Source organism: Neodiprion pinetum, chromosome 6 (genome assembly GCF_021155775.2).
Source record: "Neodiprion pinetum isolate iyNeoPine1 chromosome 6, iyNeoPine1.2, whole genome shotgun sequence".
In the NCBI taxonomy this organism is placed as follows: Eukaryota; Metazoa; Arthropoda; class Insecta; order Hymenoptera; family Diprionidae; genus Neodiprion; species Neodiprion pinetum.
Window position 1 is genome coordinate 6,763,996 of NC_060237.1, and position 26,088 is coordinate 6,790,083.

The window sequence follows — 26,088 nt, forward strand, 5'->3', positions numbered from 1 at the left end:
TTTTAAATAAAAAAGTATTTTTTTCACTCATTGGAATAACGGAGTTGAAGACTATTGCTATGAATGTCATATTGGAGTCCACATAATTTTTGTCAGTGCATCCAATTTTGCCGTTGTGCTAATCGTACTTTTGTCTGTTTCAGTTAATCAAACCTTTTGTCTGTTTCAGCTAATTTAACCTTTTATCTGTTTCAGCTAATCTGTTTCTCCCTTTGTTTTTGGGTAGTTAACATTTTTTCTAATCTAAGCTCATTCCTTTTTTGTCTGTTCGATCATGTTACTCATTGTATTCTCATTCTTTCCAATGAAATTAAACACAGACCATAATATCGATCGTCTCGCTTTTCACTTCACAATCACGGTCTGTGTTATTTGCTGATGACAATAATAAATTTAAAAAATAGCCATGCTGAAGGTATCGAGAAAGTTCCGTTGTACCATTATCGTAATCTAAGTTCTTTTCTTTTCAGATATTCAAATGGTGAATAATTTCATTTCAAGTCAGACTTTGCCTTTAGAGGAAAAATTTGAAATCGGTAACGGTAAATTTTCACTTTTCAAAATAAATGCCGAACGACCGAATGCCAAAAGTTTATCAACTGCATGCCTTATATAAGATAATATACAAGTGGAACTCGTCTTCATGATTGCCATAGTTTATGACTCTCAACATCACTCAAACATGGCTGCGCAAGTATGTTATGTTTATATTTGTATTTCGCTGGAGCAATGTGGCTGTCAACTATGCGTTTGTAAACAATAAAAGTACTTGAGTTCAACATTGCTAATTAGGTAACTTGAAATGGACTGATAATTCATTTTACACGTGAATAGTGAATAGTGACTGTCCAAACGCTCGCTCGCTTTATCGTAACGAACGAACGAGATTCTCTACAAACAATTTATAGACAACTAGCAGTCTGAGTTTAGTGGAAGTCTTATAAACTTTAAGTTCTTGTTATTTTTTAGTAAATTAAACAATGGAGGAAGATTATAACTTGGCTGAAAGGTATCGGATAGTGAGAAAACACTTGGATCGATTAGGTTATCGGCAGGCATTATCATTGGATGCTTTGCCTCTGATTGAAAAGTTATTGGCAGATCTTATTCAGACAACTGACAGTCTCAAACACTTCAAGTCAGTTGCTCAAGATAACATAGAGGTAAGATTTTCTTCGTGAACCACTATTACGATATACTAATGCATCTACTATTATTTTGTACTTATAAATCCGGTTACCAATGCTTACTTTGCTTCTACTGTTTTTATGCTACCTATAAAAAAAAGGAGCATTATGATTAAGAAAAAAACACAACTCAATATTTGATTTATAATTTGTTTAATGTTTGGCACATGAGGTGATCGTAACAAGTGGTAAGTTTACGTTTGTGTATTTGGATAAATCACTTCCAGAAGAATTAATGGTCTCAAAAAAGCTTAACTTTATTGTACAATTACCTGTAATGTATGGTTCTATATTTTCTAATTGTCATTTCTTATACTGTATTTGTCGTAGGAATGTAGACATTTTTAACTGAATAACCAATAAATTGTTACGTCTTAAAAAGAATAACTTTGAAAATTCTATACATCAACTAATGCTTGTTTGCTTATAACTGAATTAAAATTTCTATACTACATTCTTACTGATGAATCAGCTGGATCGTCTGAATCAAATCTTTGAAAAGCAGAAGAATTATAAAAAAATCTCAGTCAGTGACTCGAATCAAGCAATGTCTGTACTAATAAGTAGAAATGAATCCAAGCAAAATTAAATATCACTATCTAAGATTTCAAAATTATTTCAAAAGATTAAAAATCATTAAACTCTAGTCATTCTGGAGATGATTGTTTGTAAATTTTCTTTTAAGTGATCATTAAATATTTCTACCAATGAATAAAATAAGTATAAAAACTATTAAAATTGGATTAGAAATATTAGAGTTTAATGATTTTGATCATTCTAATCATAAACCCTATTTTGAAATTGTTGATATTTTAACTTGTGTTATTCAAATTTGCTTAAACGAATTTCTATTACACAGTAAGGATGTTTTTTTATTCGTGTTCACTATCATTAGGGCAACATTTTGTAACTTTTGATTTGTAATGCCTCGCTGATTGGTTCTCAATTTGTTGCTTATCTATTGATTTTCATATTTTCGCTTATCAGGCATGTAGTCAGCTTCAACTGGCAACTGAGCCCTACAAATGTGACAACGCGAGGCTAGTACAGGAATGTAATGAGCTACACCTGAAATTGCTCGACACAAATGAAAGCCATCAGAAGCAAATCAAGGAGTTGAAAAAGCAAGTACGCAAGTTAGAAATCGACAATAGCGATCTTCAGTTAGTATCGTCTCGAAATAATAAAAAAATTAAAGATCTCGAGGCCGAATCAGCTGGAAAAAGTGCTAAAATTCTCGAATTACAAGGCAAATGTTGTAAGCCTGTAATAAGCAACACTAATCTTGGTAATAACATTTTTTCTTTACTATTCATGTTCACTGGTGTTTGATTTGTGTCCATTTTAAAGTCAGCACAAAATGATACAAGTAAGAAACACTTAATAATGTAGAAGAGGAATTCTCTCCAAACAAGTTGATCAAATTGTCAAAAAATTTGCTCATGTTTTGACTTGTCTAATGAGTGATTTAGTTGGGGTTCAAAACCATTGCCATAAACTGGAAAAATTTGGTGGGGAAAAAGAAAATTAATCCAAACTTCATTTTCATTTATGAGTATACTACACTGCATAATATTAGACAAGAAAGAAATTGTTCACACAGAGCTACTAAACGCTGCTAATAACTTACTGTTTCTGGATTACTCAAAAGCCATAAAACATAATGAAGTCCTTTTAGAAAGCATAAATTAATGCAAAGTGTTCATAAAAATTATGCTTTACAGCTACCAAAAAACGAGCTTGCTATCCGCTGCGACGGCCGACGCTAGAGGCAGATCCTTTGCCAAGAACAGGAAGCAGTTCAACCACATTACCCAGTTCGAGACACGTTGAACCACACGTTTTTGATTTATTGGAAATGGCAGACCACAGAATGAACTGTTTAAATCGTGAGGTAACCAAACTCAAAGGTGATCTCTCGATACAAAATGAGAAGATACATACACTCAAATTACAGGTACAACGGTCTCATTGAAAATTTGCATGGGTTTTGGATTCTTCCTTGAAGTACTTATATTGTAATTGTCATTTAAATATTATCTTATCACGCTGAGAATTTTTATGCATGTTTCTTGACTTTGAGATAATTACATTTTATACAGAGATAAAGTAAGCAACGTCGCTGAAAACTTACTTGGCAAAATGTGAGTTTAAAGAGTCTTATACTTTGGAATCGAATGACTATTTTATTTAAATGGAATCATGAAGCATTTTTCATACAACTAAAACAACATTTACACATCCATGAATCAACCTAACAAAGCTGGTGAAAAAATTAAAAATTAATGGATTCTTGTGTTATTAGCTAGAGCTCCACAAAAAAGCATAAACTTAATAAAATCCTGTGATAGCGTCTATTGCAAACTCTGAAACCGAAAATTCCAACGATTTTTGTAGCTAGCCACAAAGGAAAAGGAAATAATGCGTTTGAAGAAAATGTTAGATGGTGGTCGTCCCTTGTCTGCGTTAACTAAAGATTGCTTTTGTAAAAAATTCGACAAAACTCACTACGGAGATGGTGGCGATCTGAAGGTTTTAGAACGTGCAAAGCAAGATTTAGAAGAAAAGTTAAAGGGTAAAAATTTATTCTTTGACAATTTTTCGAACTGAAAAGCCCAATGTAATCATATTCATTGTCTTTTTTTTTATTGACTGGTACAGATTCGATGGCTAAACAGCACGAAGCTATGTCTAGAGCCTTGAAATTAGCTGAAAGAAATGAGGAACTTGAAAAAGAGCTAAGAGACATTGATCACATTGCACTAGCTGTAGAGGCAGATTGTAACAGTGCTGTGCAAGAGAATAACAAGAGAGTATGCAGATTACAGGTGAGATATAGCGATACAATTTATGACTGTAAATTCGGATATAAAGTTTGCTATATTGTTCTATTCTGCAGGAAAAAATTGAAGACCTTATGACGCAAGTCCATGTGCTGGAAAGTGAGTTAACCGTCGAACGTAGAGAAGCGCAAGAATTAAGAGCAGATTTAGAGGGTTGCAAAATAGAAAAACGGAACATCCAACGTGTGTTGGAGTCTACTTTAGATGAAAAAAAACAGATGACCGATAGGATAAATCAATTGACAATTCTAGGTAAGTTTTCTAGAATTTAATCAATCGATATTAAAGCGCAAGTAATCGGTATATAAAGGGATTATGGTCAATAAGGAATTTTACTTGTAAGTCAAATGTCTAACAAATTTCGCTGATGTGTCAGCAAGGTGTTGGTGGATGATTAGATGAGACAATAATTTGAAATTCAAACGAATTTATGATTGTAGCTGATACAGCAATTTGCCATGTCGTGTGGGAGCAGTGAAAGAAATTTAATACGCTTTTGTACATTGAAATCACATATTAATATTACAGAAAAAGATTTAAATGACACGATAGAGCGTCTTACCAAAAGTTGTGCAAGCCAAAGACAAGAAATTGCTAATTTGGAATCTTCTAACAACATCTTAAAAGATCAAATGTATTCACATGTTGGTGGTGGCGGCGGTGGGGATGATAGGGAAAAGAATAAAGAAAATGGGGAAAAGAATAAAGAAAAAGGGGAAAAGAACAAAGAAAAGGGGGAAAAGAATGATAAAAATAAAGGAAAGAAAGTACTAAAGAAAAGAACGGGTAATTTTGCGAATTACGAATAAATTGCTAATATTTACCCAAACCGCACGGTAACTCGTACCTTAAAATCCTAATTAGTATTTTATTTCTGTAGCAACCAAAACTAGATCTACGTCACCCGCAGTGACCACACAAAATGTGAATGGTCACAAAGAGGATGAAGTTACTAAGGATGTTGTGGACCCTGTATCAAATGGAATGCAGGCTTTTGAAAATCAGAAAATAGAAAACGAGAAGGACTCTATAATCAATTCCGTAAGTTTTTTTGTTTTTTTTTTCTTATTCAACGAAAAACGAATCATCAAAGTGTAAAGAATATATTATTTCTGCTCATTTTCATGAAAAATTGTTCCAATTTTGCAGTTGAAGAAAACGATAGAACGACTGGAAATTGAAAGGGACTATTATCGAAATGAATACAACAAATTCAGACAAGAGTTTAACTCCCTATCAAATGGAGATAATGTAAGAAAGTATTTTCCATAATTCGGTGCGATTATTTATTTACTATATCTGTTGTATTGATACGAAGAAAGGAAGAATCCAAAAATCGAATGTCACACTAATCAAAATCCAAAAATACTTTTACATACATGTATCTGATTAAGCACAGAGTAAATCTGCATGTACAAATTCCCAGTATAAAATGAGACTTGTAAAATAATTATCTTTTCATAAACTTGCATTTGATGTGATGGAAGCGGTTGTTAATCTTCAAATTTACAAATTACACAATAGGCTGACTTGTGGACTCAGGCTTGCGAACTAAGGCGTCAGCTAAACGAGAAGGAACAAGCTATGGCCGAACTTCAGCGAGAAAATAAAGCCTTGGATCGTGAGAAGTTCAATTTGGAAGCGAGGCTGCAGACCTCGAAAACCCAGCAACGGAGGCCGTGCGTTCCTTGCAGTCCGTACAGTCCTTGTAGGCCAGCCGGCTCTTGTAATTGTTCAACAGCATCTCCCCCCTCTCGTGGTGATGCGAGTTCAACTAAGGTCCTTTTACATTTATTCCCTCTTTTATTTTTTTAAATTTATAACGAACTTCGGTCATTAAACTTTGAAATCATTGTTTTAGGCCGTGGTAGAGCGACTAGAACGTGAAAGGGATACAGCAAGAGCGGACGTTGATCGATTGGTGGAAGAACGCGATGCTTTGCGCGAACGACTTAAGGTAAAACTTGAAACCTAGGTTACTAATAACTATTTCTGATGTTCCTTGTTGGTTTACAGAGTTCATTAAAAATTTTGTAACATTTACCTGACATCACAGATTTCCCTAGGACATACTTTTTTCCTAACATTTCAATTTATTCCCCAGTTGACGTAAGATAAAAAGTAGAAAGTAATGCATGCTCCGTTAGTAAGAGTTGTGAGAATGCAATGTTATTCGTGAATGGATGTTTCAATATCATTCGAATAGATAGCAGTAGACGCTCATACATCTGAGCAGCGTAGATTGAGGGAAAATCTGTCGGAAGCAGAGACACGACTGAAGCAGTTAGAAACAGAAAGACAGGATCTAATGCTTTCTCAAGGCACTCGACGTGCAACAATAAATGGCTTGGAAGATCAGTTGGAAGATTTAAAACAAGAATTAAGGCGGACTAAAGAAGAACTGTCAACTCAACGTACTCAGTACTTCCAGCTCAGGTATTCTTTGATAGCAATAATAATAATAATAATAATAATGCAGTGATGGATGGATTTAAAATCTTTTTTATTGATGCCTTTATTTTCGTAGAGCATTGCAGGAGCAAACTGACCAGGCTCTTGGCGATGTTCAGGGGCAACTTGGTCAATCAGAAACAGAATTGAGCAAAATGCTAGATCATAAAAGAAATGTAGAACAGCAGCAAATGCAACTCGATAATCAAGTCAAGGAGTTGAAACAGGAGTGCAACATGTTGCGGTCGAACTTGGCGCAGTTGGATCAAGAAAAAGATCAATTATTGGTAATTACCTTCATATTTATCGATTAGATATCGACGTCGTAAGGCTTCGGCTCATGAAATTTCTTCTTTGGTGTTATTTTTTATTTTTTATTGTATAATTTGAAGATGAATCTGGATGAAAAAACAGAGAGGATAGCTGCACTGGAACGTGAAGTTAGGTTCAAAGAACAACAGGCCAATGGACTGGAGCAACAGGTCACAGATTTCCATCAAAAATATCAGTGAGTAAATTCAGTCTTTATTTACAGGGAAAAAAGACAAAAAAAAAAAGTAAATATCAATTTTAAGGAATACGATATCTATGCAAAAAAAAAAAAATTATTTAATAGCATATTTAAAACTTATAACTACGTATTTACAAAGTTCAAAATGCTCGTTAGTTATCAAATAAATAAGAGTCCTTATCCGATTACGTTGACGTGAAATAACATGGTTATTTAGTGACATTACTAGACTCGACAATTCTGAAAGTATAGAGAATATTGTTGAAGTTCTTTCCTGTTTGTTTTTTCTTCTCGACAGAGATAATATAACAAACATCTCTCGTCATTTTAATATACTTCTATTTCTGGTTAGCTAGATTGTCGCTTATTAGGCTACCTAGCAATGCCTATTATCACAATTTGTTCAACCATATTAAAGCTCTGTGTCTAACATACTTATACGTGTAAAAATGAATTAAGCATTCAATGTTTCACTATCTTTTGTAGACTAGCTTAATTCTAGGAGTCATTAGCGTATAGTATCGTTTCAAAAGTCAATTGATTTGATTTGTTTATTGAGAAATCTTGCCAGACTGACCGCTGGTGGCTGACAACCACCTGGTGAAATTAAACTATTACTCTCAACTTCAGAAACTTCGATGCTGTCTGTAACCCGTTTATATCCAGGTCTGCATTCACATCTCGCTCTGGGTCTCTCTTCTCCTTCCGTTGTTTGCCATAAATCGGCTTTGGCTGTTCGTTGCGCAACTAGCCATTCACCCTCAGCGCAAGGTCCTCGGGTGTACAATTTGTAACAAGTTTTATTAATCACAGCCATGCCAGGTGTGTTTCTGCAATTTTCTTCCACATCCTCCGAACATTTACCAGATTCTTTCAAAGCGTTTGTACATCCACAAACCCCGTTGTAACTTATTCCATCTAGAGAGGGTCGCACGTTGTAATCGTACAAAACTATTTGACCGTTGGGACACGGTCCCTTGGAACCAATTTTGTAACAGGTTTTTTCCTGCGGGAAATAAAGCCTCCCTCTTTTGCATGGCACAGGGATACAAGTTGTTTCGTTTAATAACATTTCACCATTATCGCAGGGTCCTCTTGTGTGAATTCTATAACATAAACCATTCTCGTAGAGAACATGACCCGGTTTGCAGACACACTTTGCCCGAATTTCCTCCGGATGATCTTGTTGATCCGTCGTCGTTACGATGAACTGATGGCCGATTGAACACGGTCCTAGTCCACCTTAAAGTAACACGTCAACAAGTTATGGTAATTTCGGTAAACGTAGAAACTTGAATCTACGAAATTGTGTAGAATATTAATTGGTGCTTTGGTCGATTACCTAATTGATAACACATATTTGACTCTTCGTGATAGTGCGGAAGCCCGTTATGGCAGCCGCACAGTCCTCCTGGCAGGAATAATTCCCCAATTTCCGTACACGGACCTTTCGTGTAGTGTTCGTGACAGCCTCCGCCTTCACCGGGCCAATGATACCTGCCCAATTCACCTTCAGAGGTGCACGAACATTCGGGTAAATTATTTTTGCCCATGACGAGAAGCTCTCCTCTTGGACAGGGACCTCGGCTCAACTTTGGATAGCATTTACCATCTCTTGGCCAATATACCTCGCTTTGTTCGGGACAGGATTCTAACTCTTGACACACACCCCATCTTGGCTTTGAACTTGTGAAAATGATTTAATAATCAGGCATTAGGATATCATCTCATTCTAAAGCAGCTGAATAGTATATTAATCAAGTACTCTGAATTAGACTATTATTATTTATTCTCGTACCTTGGTTTACCGCTAACTTCTGGAACAGGTGAAAAATATTGCCCCACTGGGCAAGGTCCCCTTGTGAATATCGAATGACATAGCGTATCTCTAGGAGATTGCGCTGTACCTGGAGGGCATCTACATTCCGCAACCGTACCTCCTCCTTCAGCTGCTGGGCTCAGTTCCATTGTTTGCGGACAAGGTGCCCCGATCTGTTACAAGTGCGGGCATTTTAATAGATTCACAAAACTAGTTCAAGGTCGTGATCATGTTCTTCTTAAAATCAATATATTCAAGTTCGGCCTAGGCTTGTTATCTATTGTACGTACCTGAAATATTTTGTAACATTTTCCATCCGCTGGCCAGTAAAGCAGCTGCCATCCACGAGGCTGAGCGGCGCAAGGATTGTTGGAAGGGTTTGCCCATGGTGGTGGAACTATGGCTGCTCTTCCTCCAACAATCAGAGTTAGCCACAATAGTTTTGCCAGTAGATTCCGCATAGTGCTGAAATTTAAAAGAAGTTTGTACCAAGTCATTCAAGTTACATTGATGCATTTACGCTTGAAAATGTTTCGATTTTTAACTCTAGTAGCGTTTTTGATGACTACTGCAGCTTCTATTCAAGTGCGTCACTCTCAATTTTGGCAAATAGTTTCAGTCAGAAATTTCTGAGAGTTCTATTAGTTGAGTCAAAATTGAGGATTCGCCACTTTCTCGTTTATTCAAATGCCTTTTAGTTATCTGATCGTGAATCTTGCACGTTTAAACTGATTTCCGCAGAACATCAAATACGGTGATCACCCCCGGTAGAGATTATTAGTTAACAACAATTAGTACTAAGATTTATCTGAATATTTGGCTGATTATTCACTCACGATTATATCTGATCATCCTCGATTCATATCGACTTTTTTATCAACCTTTTTGAAATTTATTTTTTCACTCTTACTTTTTTTTCCCCGTAGAATAAAGATTTTGAAACCCGTTTGAATTTTGTTCCGCGTGTAAACGAGACCCGTCGTGGGCGAGACGCTAAGGCGTTTTGAACATGGTTGTAAAGCCGACGATTCAAGACTCTTGATTTCATTTTACTCGCGCACTTACACGACTTACACACATTATATGTACGGCACGAGTAATGCACGCGAGAAACGCTTGTCGACAAACGCACGCGATTTGGCTTCGAGTCTAGCAAACTGGACGTGGAATTGAAGACGTTCGTGTGATACCGACAACATTGTTTTACAGGTGTCCGTGTCCGGTTTATATATACGGATACAGAAAAGCACTCGAAGTTTGAATAAAATGATACCGGATACTTTCACTGTTTCTCCATGGCAAGGGCATTGCGAAGAATACCACCACGTGGCTCCGAATTACGACGCGCGAATATCAACGATTTTATTATCACATTTTTACTTCTTTTACTTCTACTCCTTTCTTTCTTTCAGTCTACTTCATTCCTTGTCCGAAAATTTTGTTATAAGAGGAATAAATTTTTTTTTTACTCTTCTATCGAAGGCTTTTTTTGAAGTTGCCGTGCAAATATTCACCTGTTTTATTTGTTGGCCATTCTTCGTGCATACGATAATAAGTTTGACTTACGAGTTAAAGTCTGCTTTCTAGTGGTTTGAACTGCTTGAACTCGGATAGTCGTATCCGCGATTCTGTCGGTTTGTTTAATCGTGCGCAAAGAACGAAGTCACAACTTGTCTCGCTACTGTTATTTACATGTCTACCCCTTCTCATTTTTCATCTCGGTTATCAGTCTTTGAACCGATAATAGAACATCGATGTAAAATCCTTTCAAGAACTTTAATATCGAGTGTTAAACTGTTTTTACATTCCCATTTAGAATTCTTTGGACTATCTTATAACGATAGATTTTCAGACTATAATAATCACTTTAGAAACATGTGGGAGATTCGACGAAACGACACGTGGCTATAAACGACACGTTCTAATTCAAAGTTATCGTAAAATGCTAAATACTGTATTTCCAAATAACACCTACGATTCTGCCTACTTAGTAACGATATCATGAATAAAAGAAACGATCAGGTTTCAGGATTATGAAACTAACGAAAAATCCCATTTACCAAATATTACAGAATAAAGAAATAAATTTAATAACGAAGAAAATGTCGGCGCTTATTCATCCGGATTTAAACACCTCGGAATTTTTAAATTGGCACGGAGGAACTTCGCACTTTTAGGCCTTGCCGCGAACCACGAAGGTCGCGAGGATCACGGCCGTGTGGTAAAGGCTTGTACGCACACACGCTTGTATCCGAGAGACCGAAATAACCGGGAAACAAAAAACATAACGATAAAAAACCCCAAACTCGTTGTTGCGTACATTAGCTCGCGATTTTAGGGTTCATCACTCTCGATGCGCGATAAATCACCCATGCAGATACGATCTCGAGCTTCGCGGATCCTTTCACAATTAGCTTCAATTTTTTTTGGGGGGGGGGGAGTCGAGTTATCCGATATTTTTCAAAATTAAACCTTATCACTTTCCAACACGGTGCAGCAACGTTAAACGACGCGCCCGAATTAAGCAATCTACATTTTGCTCTTGCACTCGGGACGGCCATGACCACCATCGTGTAAGCAGTGAAAGTGCAAGTGTGTCCGAAATTGTTATGTAGTTTCTGAAACTCGCTTCGGGTATTTCATTCGACTGGGTCTCTATTGCGGCAAACGTAGAATTCCCGGATTCTTGGGATTTTTCCCATACATAAAAAAGTTTCTCATTTTTGTTCACAGTTTGCGAGTGAGCGGATCTTAGCGAAGATCGGATTTTAAAAATCGCCCGAATCGTGTTTGCTTGTGGAAAAAAATATTTCACAATTTTTGGAGTGTGCAATTCTTGTTGCTCACGAGTATAACACGAGTAGTTTCAGATAAGAAAGTAAACGAAGACAGGTAGACGATTTACATTGATACATTTAATAATCTTGCTTACGGTATCTTTATATCTAATGCGGAATTTAGACGCACGTATAACACGCATACAAAGGCGTTACAGGTTTATTTTTCGAATTTTGAATAAACTTATACGTATTATACATGCATACCTGTATTAGCTGTAATAAGCTTTAGAAATTTACGAAGTGAAATTACATATAGTTATTAGTCGACGTGCCCGAGTTAATGACTATAGAAAAAGTACGTAATTCGCACTGCGAGTCTATAACTAGTGTGAGAAAAAAAAAACTTGGAATGGAATGAAACTAACACGCGCGAGCAATCGTCATAATGTTACGAAACAATGGGAAAAATTGAGACGACAAAAAAAGAAAAAAACGCGTCAACGAATAATGATTAAATAAGCAACTATGGGTATTATTCAGCGTGCGAGCAGAGTTTTCATAGTTCTCAAGTTCACGTAACTCGTCACGCAAGATATAATCTTTGCCTTAAATCACGCACTGTGTGCGAAACAACTACGTGGGCATAAGGCGGACGCAATGATCGTCGGGAATGTAGAAAAAGTGAGAGTACGGTTACTTGGTGAAGTTATCATAATTTTTCGAGTAAATATTACGTTGTATATACACCTTATGTTTTAACAGTTATTTCAAATACCTAATCTTTGCCCAGTTATACACAGTTTGAATTTAATACTTATTATATCGAATTCGCTGCATGAAATGCAGCGTGGGGTTTCAAATTGCTTTCACATTTTAGCAAGCTCTCTTTCTCATTCTCACCTACGTATTCAGTCTATCGATATATATGTATAAAAAATAAAATATAAAATTATTTTCTCCCGTTTAAAAATGCACACGTCGTTAAGGATGCAAGGCGACAAGAACTCGGTGGGAAATTATGGTATTTTACGTTTAGTTCTCGGTTCGTTTTTTAGACCACGAGTTTTCTGGCTTATTCGTCGTGTGTCTTTTGTATACAAAGATGCAGCTTTCGAAACAAGGAGATTTCCTCGACGTGCATACAAAACAGTTCTTGAAACGGTCACGGTTAAAACGTTGGGTGAAAAATTTCGCTTTGAATTCTAACGAGATCAAGTTCACGGTTACCACGGTTATACACAACGTTTTACATAGGTATATGTATACACAAACACTTCGCGATGTGTTTGTACGGTTGTCGAGATCTCTTTGATGGGAAAATTAATCCGAAAGCTGAGACGCGTGGGGAGTTTTTCTTCGATTAGTTACGGAAGATTAGATTAGATTCTCTTATTGGATACAACTATCGCTATAATATGTAATAAAAAGAAGCATTTTACGGGGAAAATTACTCTGTTATTAACTGTGAAAGAACACGAAACGGAACGTATTTTTTAATGAAAAATTTCGTTACAACTAATATGCGTATTCCTGTAGGTGTACAATTATTTAATAATATTTATACATACATTCACAAATGAAACGTTTCTCGTCCGAGATTTCTCATTTCGTGACTTTTCTAGATCGAATACGTAGCTATTTCACGCCAGTTTTTACGTTTGAAATATTTTCTTTTTTTTTCTTTTGAAGCTCAGCGGCAGCGAGAGTTGGAGAGAATTGAAATGAAAATAAACGAAATAAAACAACTGTTGCCACCGACAGTTGACGGTAGATTTTTATTTTTTCACCGCGACAACGTCTCGTTGGCTACAATAAATGCGTCGCAGATTTGATCGGCAGTTGATTAAAAATTGTTGGTATGAACGGATGATACGCAATGTATTGTCGAGTATTCGGTTGCTAATTAGAAAGTGAAAAACAAAAAAAAAAAAAAAAAAATCCTACCCTTTATCGGTCAATTCTAAAAATCTAGATGCTTAAATTCTTCCATAAATGATCTGTCACGACGACTTGCTGCCAACATCATGGAGACCTGTTACCCCATGTGTCCCTATTGCTGCCTGCCATGCGGCGATGACATGCGGCTTAGGTACGCTTCGTTGATAAAACAATTATTCTATCGCTCGTTTTTAGTTTTGATTTTTATTTGAAACTTCCTCGAGTCTCTGGAGTAATTCTTGTATTTTAGAATAATTTACGCATTACTTGTTACGCGTACATATTTGGATTTTAATCAACCTTCTCAGTAATATTTGTGAATTGATGAATTTCTCAGTCGCTTTTACCGTTTATTTTCCATGGTAATGCTGAAGGAGGAATGAGTTGAAAATATAAAGAAAAAATTACTCATCGTCATATTGAAGTTAGTAATGTTATTGTAACGATTCATGTTTAAGAAAAAATCGTTACATCGCAGCTTTAGGAATGTTTGAAAATTTAGTAAACTATGATAGATAAAATATACTCATATTTTGCAAAACCAACTCCGTGAAAGTCAGTTTCAATATTGCGCATTTAACATTTTGCCCTCATATTTCCTGATTTTAACTTTACTAACTTCAGAGCCTCGGGATATTGATGACTACAGTGACAAAGAAAGCTTCTTTCTGTTTCTTGAGGCGTATCGTTTCAATATAAACACATAATTCTTTATTGTATAAATGGATTTATACTATTCTTGGAATGTATATATTCAATTATCGTTATAGAGTGTTCACAGCGTGTATATAACGTTTAAATTAATCACCGGAAATCGTATTTATAATAAATTGACTTGAGATACGGCTAACTTCACGGCAGGTTATGAACCGCGACTGGGAAAAAGATGATTGAAACTGATTGCCCTCTTGCGTGGATTGATCGTTAATTCGTAATCTCGGCATCGTCTCTCAACATTTCTGTCTGTACTGTGAAACGTAAAATTTCTCGAGGTTCGACGATCTGCAGAGAACACGGAATTACACGGGCAGTTAATTTATTATATCCTACTGCCGCTACTACTCGAATAGATTCGAGCGATTATGTTACCCAAGAAATTGCAAATCGTTGAATCTTTCTTTCGTCAATATTGTTTTACCAAATATTTATTTTAACATGTATATTAATCGCGGCGATGAAATTCTCTGGTCGCGTCTGTAACCAAGTGAAGATTAAAACTCATCCGAAGTAAATTGATTCGAACTCTGACTTGTCATATTAAATTTCAATTTTGGTTACCTTTGTTTAAGTGCTGTTCGTGCGCCTTTATCGCTGTTTATCCATTGCAACAAATGAAATAAAAATAAAAAACGATCGTTTGTTGCTTGCAAAATTTCTGATATCTTATAATAAGTTTAATAAACCGTCGTACAGTTCGAATGAAAACTTATTTAAAGAAAGTTGAATTATATTTTGAGTGTGCCTCGCTTCTTGATATTTGCAAGCGTTGCAATTAACAAGCGTAAATTTTTTTTGTATTATATGTCTTACGACAATCCCGTATACACAAGATATTTTATAAAATGCTAATTCAAAATATTATCGAACCTTAATAAAGGCTGCTAAAAACAGCTGCCGTAAAATTGACCACGTGAAACCGAAAGTGAAACCGAATTAACGACACCGCGAAGCAATTCTCGAATCCCAAATCTCTCGATGTATGTATTTAAACGTAAGGTTTCCAGTTCTCGATCAAAAGTCTCGATTAGTCGATGTTGCCGAGCAATTCGCGTATGTATAATAACGCGCAATAAAGTTGCTCATCTTAATTCTCTAACTCATTATTATTCTTATTATTTGAATCTGAATTTGCATATTACTATTTTTTCCTTTTCCTCTTCTTTCTACGTTTCATGACGCTCTCCAGAGATCGGTGAACTTTTCCTTGAACGGTATGGATTCAAGAGGGAAAAAAAAACAACAACCTCGCTCTGGGAAGCTGCATCTTTTTAAACACGTATACGCGCTTAATGACCATTGTAGACACTAAAAGGCTATAAGATGCCTCGTACCAAGTTGAAATATTGCACACGATAAATTCTGTCTATAGATCGTTAATTTCTCACCTATTCGTTGATTCCGGTATAATACGCGTTATATCGTATATTCCAAATCTTTACCACACCGACCACTGTATTTAAATCACATTACGAAGTTCAATTTTCACCTCTATACTACGGTAACTTGTGCTCACATTTATAATAAATCACTGCAGCGATTAAAAATTTCGTATTTTATATAACACGTTTATACATATATATTTATTAGATATATATATATTTATATATATATAAATATTATATTATATTTTATACACCGTATGGGTCAATGTTTGTAGTTACAGTGCTTTTGAAAGTGAGAAATTGAGAAATTTGACGGTTAATTTTTTAAATTAATTTGTTTCGAAGCTACGGTGCTACGGCTAGACGAAAACGTTGTCCTGCGTAGTGGCTTTTATCGTAAGAAAGAGACGCACGTGTGTCTCCGACGAGTAGTCGCCGGTTGACGGCAGGAGTTTAGCTCAAAGACTGGCTTCGGATCTGACTTCGTTCTAAGGCTGTCTTCTGTGGAGCTTGTTGTACGACTCTGTATTCCTTACCGTGTAGTATAAGGCCGTTCGTTACCTAACTCCGCGAGAACGAAGCTCCGAAACTGAATCGCGATGGGGGTAAAACCGTCACGCGTCCTCGTATATAGAAACTTCACTTTCGTTCGCGGACGCGACGGTTTTTAGCTGCAGCATCATCATGTGTATTCGAGGTTTCGATCAACTGCCTGCAACAGAGTTTGTTCCGCAGTTGAAGCAACTTGTAGGAATTTCGAGCTGTTGGAAATCCCCTTAAATTAACTGTTCGAAATGGTTATTTCTTTTTTTTTTTTTTTTTTTTATACAACGAAACTGAATATGGTAGAGAAATACAAAAGCGTCGTGCGGTTTGAGACTTTGTCTGCAGGCAAATATGATGGGTAAAAATCTGTTGTCTTGCTGGATACGAAAATTGAATAGTTGGTTGATCAAATGAATATATACCTGTAATAAATAAAAGCTTGACACGTCCTAGGTTTTTACCAATCATCTACCAATCAAATTGAATTTATATCAGGTTTTACTACTATATGAAAGATTTATATTTGAACCGAGAAAGCGGCAAGTCAGATTCAATATAGCGTAATAAAAAAAAATATTCAATATTCATGCTTCCATCAGAGGTTTGATGGTCGCCGAGGCCTTGTTGAATTGCGTAATTTCATTAGTGCCCCTGAGGGTGTTTGATCTCGTAACGGGACCGATGAAAATAGTCAATCTCGTCCACCAAGAACGGACTTACTTGCCAGCTCATGTATTCATTCATTCGTTCATTCATTCGCTTTGTGACGCCAAGGTGCGGACTGGGGCTTTACCTGTACGGTTATCCCGCAATGACGCAACTTCTTCTTGCACCACATACATACCTGTAATATAATTTATGACGTTTTTTTTATTCGTTCACAATGAGATCAGCTCAACGAGCCGACGTTTGAGGGATTTTCCCGCGTCCGGGTCCTCGGTTTCATTGTATACCATGTTTATGGACGTTATTAGAGAGCTTTTCAACTTGAGGTCAGACAAAACTCTCCTGCAGGAACCGTATAAGTTCGGTTGCGCGTATATTGCACATACCTACGTCTTGACGCCTAGGTTCATTGTCGAGTGCATCGCCCCTGCACCTTATGGCTGCAGTGCCAGCCTGATTGATACGAGATACTGCGGAGAGAAGATGTTGTGCATTTTCTCTATTCAGTAGCAGCAGCAGCAGCAGCAGCAGCAGCAGTTCTATCCTGAAGTCGGTGATGTTGCATCATGAACTCTGACTACACTCATTTCCATATCTTTGCTCACGTATGTACCAAGCTTCAAAGACATACACCTTCGGAGACTAGGAAACAGCTTTTCTACTCGATCGTACTAAGGGGTTCATCTCGCTATCTTGGCTCGATCGTTGATCCTTGTACGTTGCTGAAGTACCGAGGAAAAGTTTTATCCGACTATGTGGAATTATACTGTACACCTACCTATACGGTGGGATAATATCTCTGCTGTAGAATCGTTGCTCATTTATTGTACATCCAAGGTGTATGATTTCAAGAGACAAGATGCTGCTGAAGAAACTGGGAGTAAATATCATTTATAGAAGTCGGGCAATTTGCTCTAGTATTTTTTTTTTTTTTTCTTTCTTCTTCACTTTTACGTTTGTTTTTTCGGTGTGTTTGTCGACGATTGGGAAGATTATTTGTAAAAATTCTATGTGCGCCTGTATCGAGATACGTGACTTGAAGATTCGTCTTTGTAAACAACCCTGACTTACGTATTTCGGGTTTTGGAATGAAAATTTATGGAATTTCATTTAATTATGCTCATCGCGAACTTGCGTATTTGGTATTCTTCGAATAAGCTTTAAGCGACGAATATGAAGAACAAACTTCTTGAAACCCGTGTGGAATGCAGGGAGAATTGAGTGTGACCCTGAATAACCCGCGACCATGAAAATAGTTTGTGTGTGTAGAATATGTGGAAAGGACGAATACGTGATCCGCATTACAAAATTTTGTGGTCGAAAAAATCCGTGCGAGAACTTTTATTTCCTCTCGACTTGTAACGCGTCTGTATTACTCTTCAATGGGCCGCGTGTGAACTTCTCGATCACATTCTGTGATACGTGAATGTAATGCATTTCACATTGACAAACTTTGCAAAACGCATTTCTATAAATATAATATACCATGGACTGTACACCCCTAATGACTTTTCGGTATAAATACATGATAAAATCTCATTTTCGAAAGTACGTATAATGCACGGTGTGTGATGGTCGACGTGTTGTGGACTTCTATCAAATCCACTTGCACAGCATCTACTTAATTTCTCCAATAATATTTATGGAAATTAAGCGTTGATTAAATCCCGTTGATTAATCACATCTAATCAGTTATCGGGTTAATTAGGATATGTTTGCTTGGCGAATTATAGTGAATTTGTCGACCCTATAATATACCCGTGGCAATCAATAAAACCGTACATCGTAACTATAATTTGAATATTTAATATCCGAACGAACTTCCGGCTTGTACTACCTTGGTTTCAGATTGTACACATCGAGCCTTACGCCTGTATGCATATTCTGTATTATTTGACGCTTACGTGTAATCGAATCGATTGATTAATAGCTAAGCTGCCGACTGCATGTGCCTGATATTTGCTTATGGTAACTGATTTTCGTCTTCGTCCGCATAGGATTTTCACTTTCGTTGTACCTTGGACGTGCGGTATATGTATAATGTTAAGGTACCAAAGAGGCTGCACGATCAGCTCGAACCACACGGCAAGTGAAAGTAGTCGTCTTTGTGCGGGACAGCTGGTTTTATTTCTTTCTTCATCACTGCCCGTTTACTATACATACACACTCGCACAATCGATTTACCGATTACGCAATATCTCCTCGCATAATCGACCAACTCGACTTTATAACAGTCGGCAACCGGTGTTTTCGCGGTTGAAAAATAAAAAAAAAAAAAAAAAAAATAATCGCGGGCTCCATTTATTCAGTATTTATCTATCGACAAATTGCGTCATTTGCAAAGAGTCGATTGTCTGAAGGATATTTAACAAATAAGAAGCGTCAGAGTACACGACTTTGTACAGAAATAAAGTTATTATTACAGAAAGGTGGTTTATTTGGGAATAAGATTAGTCAGTTAGTTATTATCATTATTTTTATTTTTTTTTAGAAAACTACCTTCATATATTTTAAGATTAAATATCCTCAGTGTTACTGCAAAAGTGTTACAATTAATTCTTCGAAACGGTTGTACGACACCTTCTTCTAGGTACGTACGTACAACCGGCCTTGTCCTCCTTATCGTTTTCAGAGAGAAAGAGAGAAAGAGGTGTTTGCATCATGCGAAACATTACGCACTCACACCACGTATCACGAATCGTAATAAGTCTGGTCAATCATTTGAAACGTCGTTTACCCGCGATTGTTAAGTAATATTCTTTTTATTGTCGAGGGTGAATCTTAATTGGCTTGGACGCGTCGATTAATCGTGTGTATTGGTACACGGGCGTGTGTGTGTGTATGTGTGTGTGTGCGTGTGTATATGTGTAGACTTATAATACTTACTGCATCGTGCTGCATGCAGGACATAGTAATTCTTGACCAATTTCATAAACTATTTCTTAACTGCGTTAACTTGCAACGAATATTTACTGGGGTTTATCCCCCGTGGAAACGTGCGGAATATTAATTCGTTTGATTCACGGATCGAATTTGACTCATTCTAGATGGCTGGTTCACGAAGATTTTATGATAACTAGCTATCGTAATTTCTTATACGAATTATGAAACGCATTGGTTTTCATGCAGCGATGTGATGAAATTTTGCGATTCGTAGAATTGATTTTCCCTTTTGCCCTCAGATAAATTATTCATGACGTTTAAATATCTACGAAAGATCTTAAAAATTCTTGGACGAATGGTGAAAAGGAAAAACGCTCATTTACTTTTTCTTTTCCTTCTCCAAATCGCATCGCGATGTTGTCATTCTTATCTGAATCATGCAATCAATATAGAATTCATCACGTAATTTATCCGAGACTGAGACTTTCTCTCGCCTGTATATAATAAGATACTCAAATTGTTACACCTCCGAACATTCTACAATAGTCTTGGTGTGTATACGTACATATTTATTATTGTTATCGCACATCACAATGTTACTAAATGCGAATTTATGTATGAAGAGATTATTTTAATAGGAAAGTAAAAAAAGTTGAGATCAAAACGCGTAACGGCTTCCGTCATTTCGGAACGATCTTTTACGGTGTTTATTTGAAAAAAAAAAAAAAATTAATTTATAGAATATGCGTGGACCAAACTGCCGAACAGGAGCGACAGTTGCGTACAATGGAGGTGGAGATAAACAATCTTCAGCGTCAATTGGCGTCAACGTCAATGGACCGAGAAAATGCAATTCGGGAAAATTCACGGATTCAAGATGACCTGGCAGCCGTAACTTGCGAATGTCGCAATCTCCAGCGAGAATTAGAAGCATCTAGGGCGGAATCTCATGATTTAAAACGTCAACTGCAAACTTACGTCACTGAGGTTCGTCGAGCAGAAGAACTGTTAAATAGGAAGGTAGGATCTATATTTTTACTGTAAATTTTTTTATTCATTATTGTAAATTTAAGCTCTAATTCGATTAAATGGCTTGCAGGAAAATGAAAGATCTGAAATGCTGAACCATTTTAGAAGTTTGAGCTTGGAAGCTACAGTCTTGGAAACTAATAATCAAAGTTTAGAATCTGAGGCTGCAGAAGCCAGAGGTGCTCTTCAGACTGCGCAGGATCGTTTGCTTGATCTGGAAAGGCAGATCGCTGATCGAGATTGTCTGATAAGGGGCTATGAAACTCAGGTATCTTTTTTTCAACTGACTGCATATGTCTGGTATCCTATTTGTCAAGGTAATTTTTAGAGGTTCCCGTGATGGTACATAATTACCGTTTAAAACAGCGGAAGAGAGTAGGTAAATATGATGCTAATTTGAGAAGCAAGAAGATTTTACATGATAACTAAAATAATCAAGCGTCTAGTGGAATAACACAAGTTATTTTGCACTTTTTTTTAATAAATGCTCTTGGAATATCTTACTTGTAACATAAAATGAATATATTATTCTATCTAGGAATTAAACTTGTCCGTAGTTTGAACAATTTTTTCAATAGAATTTAGATAATCTAGTTAATATACTTTCACTGGGCAAGAAATATATTTTTAGACTTAAAATGAATCGATAAGCCAACAAGGAATCAATATATTCTCGTGTTCATCAAATTTTATAGAATTGTGGTGAATTTTTTGTATTCCAGATTGCAGAGCTAACGCAAAATGTTGCCAGTATGGAAACGCAGCTGCATCAAGAAAGTGAACAGAGACGGCGGGCAGAAGGTGATCTTAATGCAGTTAGGGACCTTTGCGTTAAATTAGATCAACAAAAAGAATCTCTTGAGGTACAGCTCGTTGACAAAGAAGCAATGAGAGCGCAGGTAGGATTTTTTTTGCACACACTTGATGACAAGAATCAGTTGATATCGCAGGGTATAGTTTGAAAATGAACCAATAGTATTTTTAAGTATAATTTCATAAGCATCGGCATGTATCCATTTATTCTTTAGTGCGAATCCCAACTTGCGAGATTGAAAGCCGAGCAAAACATCGTACAAGATCAGATGAGTAGAGATAACGCAGCTGTTGATAGACTGGAAGCAATGTTGAATCAAGCAAGACAAGAATCCTTGAACAATCAGACAACGAATCAGGAACTTCAAAGCGAAATGGCCAGGCTTAAGCAGAAGATCAGTGATCTCCAAAATAAATTGTAAATCGTTTGATAATATAACCAAAATATTTTACACGTGTTCAATTTGATAAAATTTACTTTTTAAATATTACTCGATGGTGATCTTCCACTGGTTTCATGACAAGTTTTTAATTAAATCTGCCGTATAATAGAAGACTTAAAATTCGTAGCTACAATTTGCTAAAAATTGTCTACTTGTAAATTTCAGTATATTTTGTATCTGAATTACAGGCACACAGAAACATCTGAGCTAAGGAGATATCAAAACCAAGCTGCCGAATACAGTAAGCAGATAAGTGAGTTACGTCGTCAGATGACTAATGAAAGATTTGATAGAGCAAGAAAAGAAGAAGAAAGTAGGAGGTAACGTAGATAAAAATTATTCCTTGTTTATAATAAATTTTAATACTTGCTATAACAAGATTTTCACGCATACTGTTCACCTGTTAAAAAAACTTTTTGATTTAATACTACTGCCGTTTTATATTATCATAAAAATGCTAATACGAATGAAAAATCTATCCTGTGATGTAGAACGAGTTCTCCGAGTAGTTCTGAGAAACAAACTTGTCCTCCGTGTACTGCTTTCAAAGGTCCTACTCCTGCCCCACGCCCAGACCCTAAGACTGTTAATCAGTGGAAGATCCCGGCACCCAGGTAGATGTTTTACCGTTGAACGGTAGATCGTTTTTGTCCCCTTTTTCACGCGCAATATTTTACTGTACTCAATAACAATTTTGCGCAGGGAAGATTCAAACAATCGACTGCAAATTTTTACTGCATTCGGCAAATCCGTATCTCTGTATCTGCGTTCAGACTATTGATCAAATTTCATAAATCAAGTCATAATATATTGAATCTGCCAGGAATGCTGACTGGCTCAAAAAACCTTATAATGCACTCCCAAACTGTTCCTGCATTAAGAATCGATCATCCGATGGTACTGGAATGATAAATCTTGAAAGGACCAACAATTCTCGGCATGCGTCGCCACCAGCTTATGCTGTTCCCAGTCCACATGTTCCACCCTCAATGCGCCCTAGAACTGTGAATTTGAACTCATAAGAAAACTTTTGTTCAATATTTATAAATTTACGCATTTCACTTCTGGCGGCTGTTCTTTTTATTGTGAATGTAATTGATTCATAGTGGTCGTGAACTAAAAGTTCTTTTGATAACAATGTTTATTGTAATTCAGATTTGTCAGTGTAGTCATATCTTATCATATCAATGTTTTTTTTTTGATTCTTTTCGCTTGTTCTTTGTTGAGTAATGTAGCTTTGAACTTGTAAAAATAGTTTGCCATTGTTAAATACATTTTGAATTATTTGAACTTATATCTCATCACTCGATTAATTAAAAAGAATCTGTAACTGATGTTGGGGTCAAGATGGACGACTCACTTTTCATTCATCCGAAACTGGTCGATAGCAAAGATAAATGAGGTATCACTGTCCCGTCATCTACACTCGACTTAACATTTTTATGTAATATACGGCATTTTGAATATATGTTAAACTTTACTCAATGGTAGTTTGATCAAATTAAACTTGAGCTTTCAAACTCAATAGATACGGGACGAAAGTGTGGACCTTTTATTTTGTGTAGAAGAAAGAAAAGTTTAAAGTTGATAGCAAAGCGTGTCAATTTAATACAATAACAATTTCCGACATTCTTACGTTAGCTCCGAATTCATGCTAAATATTATTGTTGCTTATTGTTTACAGGTCACTAAATTCAACGCCAGAGAGTTTGAATGTAGATCTCAATGTAGTTATATAAAGCTTGATCTAATATGCCTTGATTGGTAGCCATAGAATATCAGAAGAATTGACGGAAAGCTGTCACGGTAGACCAGGTCTGAAGAAAGATGCTCAGCGAACAAATAGGTTTAACACAAATCCCTCACACAACTCTGCATCGTCTAATTCGTTGTGTAATCATCTCGTGAGTAACAGCAGAGTGATCAACGATTATAAAACGCAAGAAACTGAGGATGTACCCTGTATTAATATAATTTTGAAACCAATATTGGATACCAAGACTGAACAGAAAGATAAAGGCATGCAAATAGTAGAAATTACAGCCATTTTGGATAATATTGTCAAGCATTCAATCAGCGATAGCAAACCTTCGTATCTTGATACAAAAAGCGATCAATATCAGGCTGTTTCGAAAGAAACTGAAGAAGCGAAAACAAAATGTGTCAAAATACAAACTGGAAGTGAAAAAAATATTCAAGACGTTAACATACAGACCAGAGAATCACCAACTGATGAAAATCTTATTGGAATTCCCGCAACAAATCAAGTGGCCACGGAAGCAATTAGGAAGAGGGTTACTGCTATCCAAACTATTATGGATGTACAAGAAAGCAATCAAAATAGAAGCGTCCAATTTGAAGATACTAGTGCAGGTATAGCCAACGCCAATAACTGTAGTGGAAATCTGATTAAAGCGAGTGACTGCCTAGAAGGTCATTTGTTATCCAATCCAGATTCAACTGGGATTAACCATGCCGATGATTTAAGTATAATTGGGATTGCTGATACACAACAGAGAGGAACAATGGAGCAAGAAACGTCGACAAATCCGTTGGAGTTTTTTAACTCAACAGCCAATTTATTGGTAAACAGTAAGGAAAAGTTAAATAGAACTTCGGAATTAAAATCATGCGTTAAGAATAATAAACGAGCAATCGACGGAAATCTGTCTGAAAGAATAAAACAGAAAATCGAGAATTTAGAAACTGAGAGTTGCATGTTAACACAGTCTTTGAAACAAGTTACGAATACAAGTCAAGGGACGCAGCATGAATCAACAAAAATTTCAACCAACCGCTCGTCTTGTACTGATTTATGCAAAGATATGGCTTTGCAAGCAGAACTATCTATAGTTTGCTCATGTAAAAGCTGTTCAGTTGCAGATGATGGTACTATATCAGCAAATAATAATAGTACATTGCCCTCGGTTTTAAGTAATAATTCACCCATACCTAGAATATCGATAAACACAACAGAAGAAACAGAACAAGAATTGCCATCTAAAAATGACTTATCTAAACTCTCTATTGGCAATACATTTGCTAACCCAAGTTTAAGACCTTATTCTAGTCCAACTGAGATATCTTCTTGTTCGGAGCGAAAGTTTACTGCTAAAGACGTAACTTGTAGTCCAAGGCATCCAACGTTAGAATTAGAATGTTTTAAAAATGTCTCATGTGAGCGGCAATACCCTGAAATTGGCAGACTAACTGCACATGGAAACGCAACGGAAAAATCAGCTGAAATCAAAAAAAATGTCGCGATATTGCATAATGGTACAACTACCCAAGGATTTCAAACAGAAGAAATGTCAACATTAAGCAAATTGGGGTCTAATGGAAACTCATCTGTTCGTGTAAGATCTACAAATACTTCGGATGAAGCGAAAATGTTTGAGCCAAAGGATACCTCGTTTGTGAACAATAATTATACTCCGCGGTTCAGCCAAGAGAAGGAAAATGTTCCCAATCCTAGTAAACGATTTAAAAGTGCATGTGTTGGAACTAGTTCAGTTAGTTTTTCACAAATATCAGAATATCCAACTACTACCAATACCAACTTTGAAGACAGAAAGGATTCCATACTATCGAAACAAAACACCAGAAGTATCCTGACAGCATCTGATTTAACAAGACCAGAATTTATACGAATGTTAACTGAATTAAAAGAACACACCTGCAGCTTAGAAATGCAATTATCTGCAATGAATGAGGCAATGAAACGGAAGCAAGCTACTAGAAGCAAGGCACTGAGCTCTACTTCAAAAAATTATGAACCCACAAAGCAAAATATCCACACCCGTAGAACGCAGACTGAAGATAATAAAACTATGAACGAATTGTCATACTGTACGAGTGAATTGTCTACTACCGACTATGACAAATTTGCCTCATACCAATTGAAGACCGGAACTTCGACAGATACTTTGTGTTGCAGTCCTTCACGTGACATTTCACTCATGGCAGATAACCAATCGGAAGAAACTTGTAGCAGGAACACTGTCATTGGAAAAGTACACAACATTTGTTCTCCTCTCAAGTTAGGTACTAGTCAGAAGACATCTTCGCACACAGTTC

At 36.4% G+C, this 26,088-nt stretch overlaps 2 protein-coding genes across 9 annotated transcripts; one reads left to right on the top strand and one right to left on the bottom strand.

Moving 5' to 3' along the window:
• The first annotated feature begins 665 nt into the window (after positions 1–665).
• Positions 666–23,834, top strand: LOC124221495 (Centrosomal protein 135kDa). 5 transcript variants are annotated; one of them, XM_046631575.2, is made up of 20 exons: positions 666–792; positions 970–1,163; positions 2,175–2,475; positions 2,912–3,144; positions 3,585–3,762; positions 3,849–4,015; positions 4,087–4,282; positions 4,911–5,071; positions 5,180–5,281; positions 5,555–5,809; positions 5,892–5,987; positions 6,237–6,466; positions 6,558–6,768; positions 6,874–6,989; positions 20,467–20,746; positions 20,826–21,023; positions 21,478–21,654; positions 21,784–21,986; positions 22,200–22,331; positions 23,696–23,834. In XM_046631575.2, the coding sequence occupies exons 2-20, from the start codon at positions 981–983 to the stop codon at positions 23,748–23,750; spliced, it is 3,474 nt and encodes a 1,157-aa protein (XP_046487531.1). In that variant the 5' UTR covers positions 666–792; positions 970–980; the 3' UTR covers positions 23,751–23,834. The 5 variants fall into 5 exon arrangements, with proteins under 5 accessions (XP_046487531.1, XP_046487530.1, XP_046487529.1 ...); XM_046631574.2 differs by lacking the exon at positions 23,696–23,834 and adding an exon at positions 22,503–22,825 and having other exon boundaries at positions 2,912–3,081; XM_046631573.2 differs by lacking the exon at positions 23,696–23,834 and adding an exon at positions 22,503–22,706.
• Positions 6,996–15,857, bottom strand: LOC124221500 (uncharacterized). 4 transcript variants are annotated; one of them, XM_046631587.2, is made up of 5 exons: positions 15,635–15,857; positions 9,102–9,276; positions 8,791–8,984; positions 8,335–8,678; positions 6,996–8,234 (listed from the first exon to the last, which is right to left on the bottom strand). In XM_046631587.2, exons 2-5 carry the CDS (start codon positions 9,270–9,272, stop codon positions 7,519–7,521), a joined length of 1,425 nt encoding a protein of 474 aa, XP_046487543.1. In that variant the 5' UTR covers positions 9,273–9,276; positions 15,635–15,857; the 3' UTR covers positions 6,996–7,518. The 4 variants fall into 4 exon arrangements, with proteins under 4 accessions (XP_046487543.1, XP_046487542.1, XP_046487545.1 ...); XM_046631586.2 differs by lacking the exon at positions 15,635–15,857 and adding an exon at positions 15,389–15,486; XM_046631589.2 differs by lacking the exon at positions 15,635–15,857 and adding an exon at positions 10,378–10,651.
• Positions 23,835–26,088: the final 2,254 nt, after the last annotated feature.

Bases quoted from the DNA above. Each gene is read 5' to 3' on its own strand.
- LOC124221495 (XM_046631573.2), top strand. From the start codon at position 981: ATGGAGGAAGATTATAACTTGGCTGAAAGGTATCGGATAGTGAGAAAA. The intron at 4,016-4,086 runs GTGAGATATAGC...TCTATTCTGCAG, and splicing joins AGAGAGTATGCAGATTACAG to GAAAAAATTGAAGACCTTAT. The intron at 20,747-20,825 runs GTAGGATCTATA...AATGGCTTGCAG, and splicing joins AAGAACTGTTAAATAGGAAG to GAAAATGAAAGATCTGAAAT.
- LOC124221500 (XM_046631586.2), bottom strand. From the start codon at position 15,423: ATGAAACGTAGAAAGAAGAGGAAAAGGAAAAAATA. The intron at 9,277-15,388 runs GTAATATGCAAA...TTTAAATTTCAG, and splicing joins AAGAGGAAAAGGAAAAAATA to CACTATGCGGAATCTACTGG. The intron at 8,235-8,334 runs GTAATCGACCAA...TGTTACTTTAAG, and splicing joins AAATATGTGTTATCAATTAG to GTGGACTAGGACCGTGTTCA.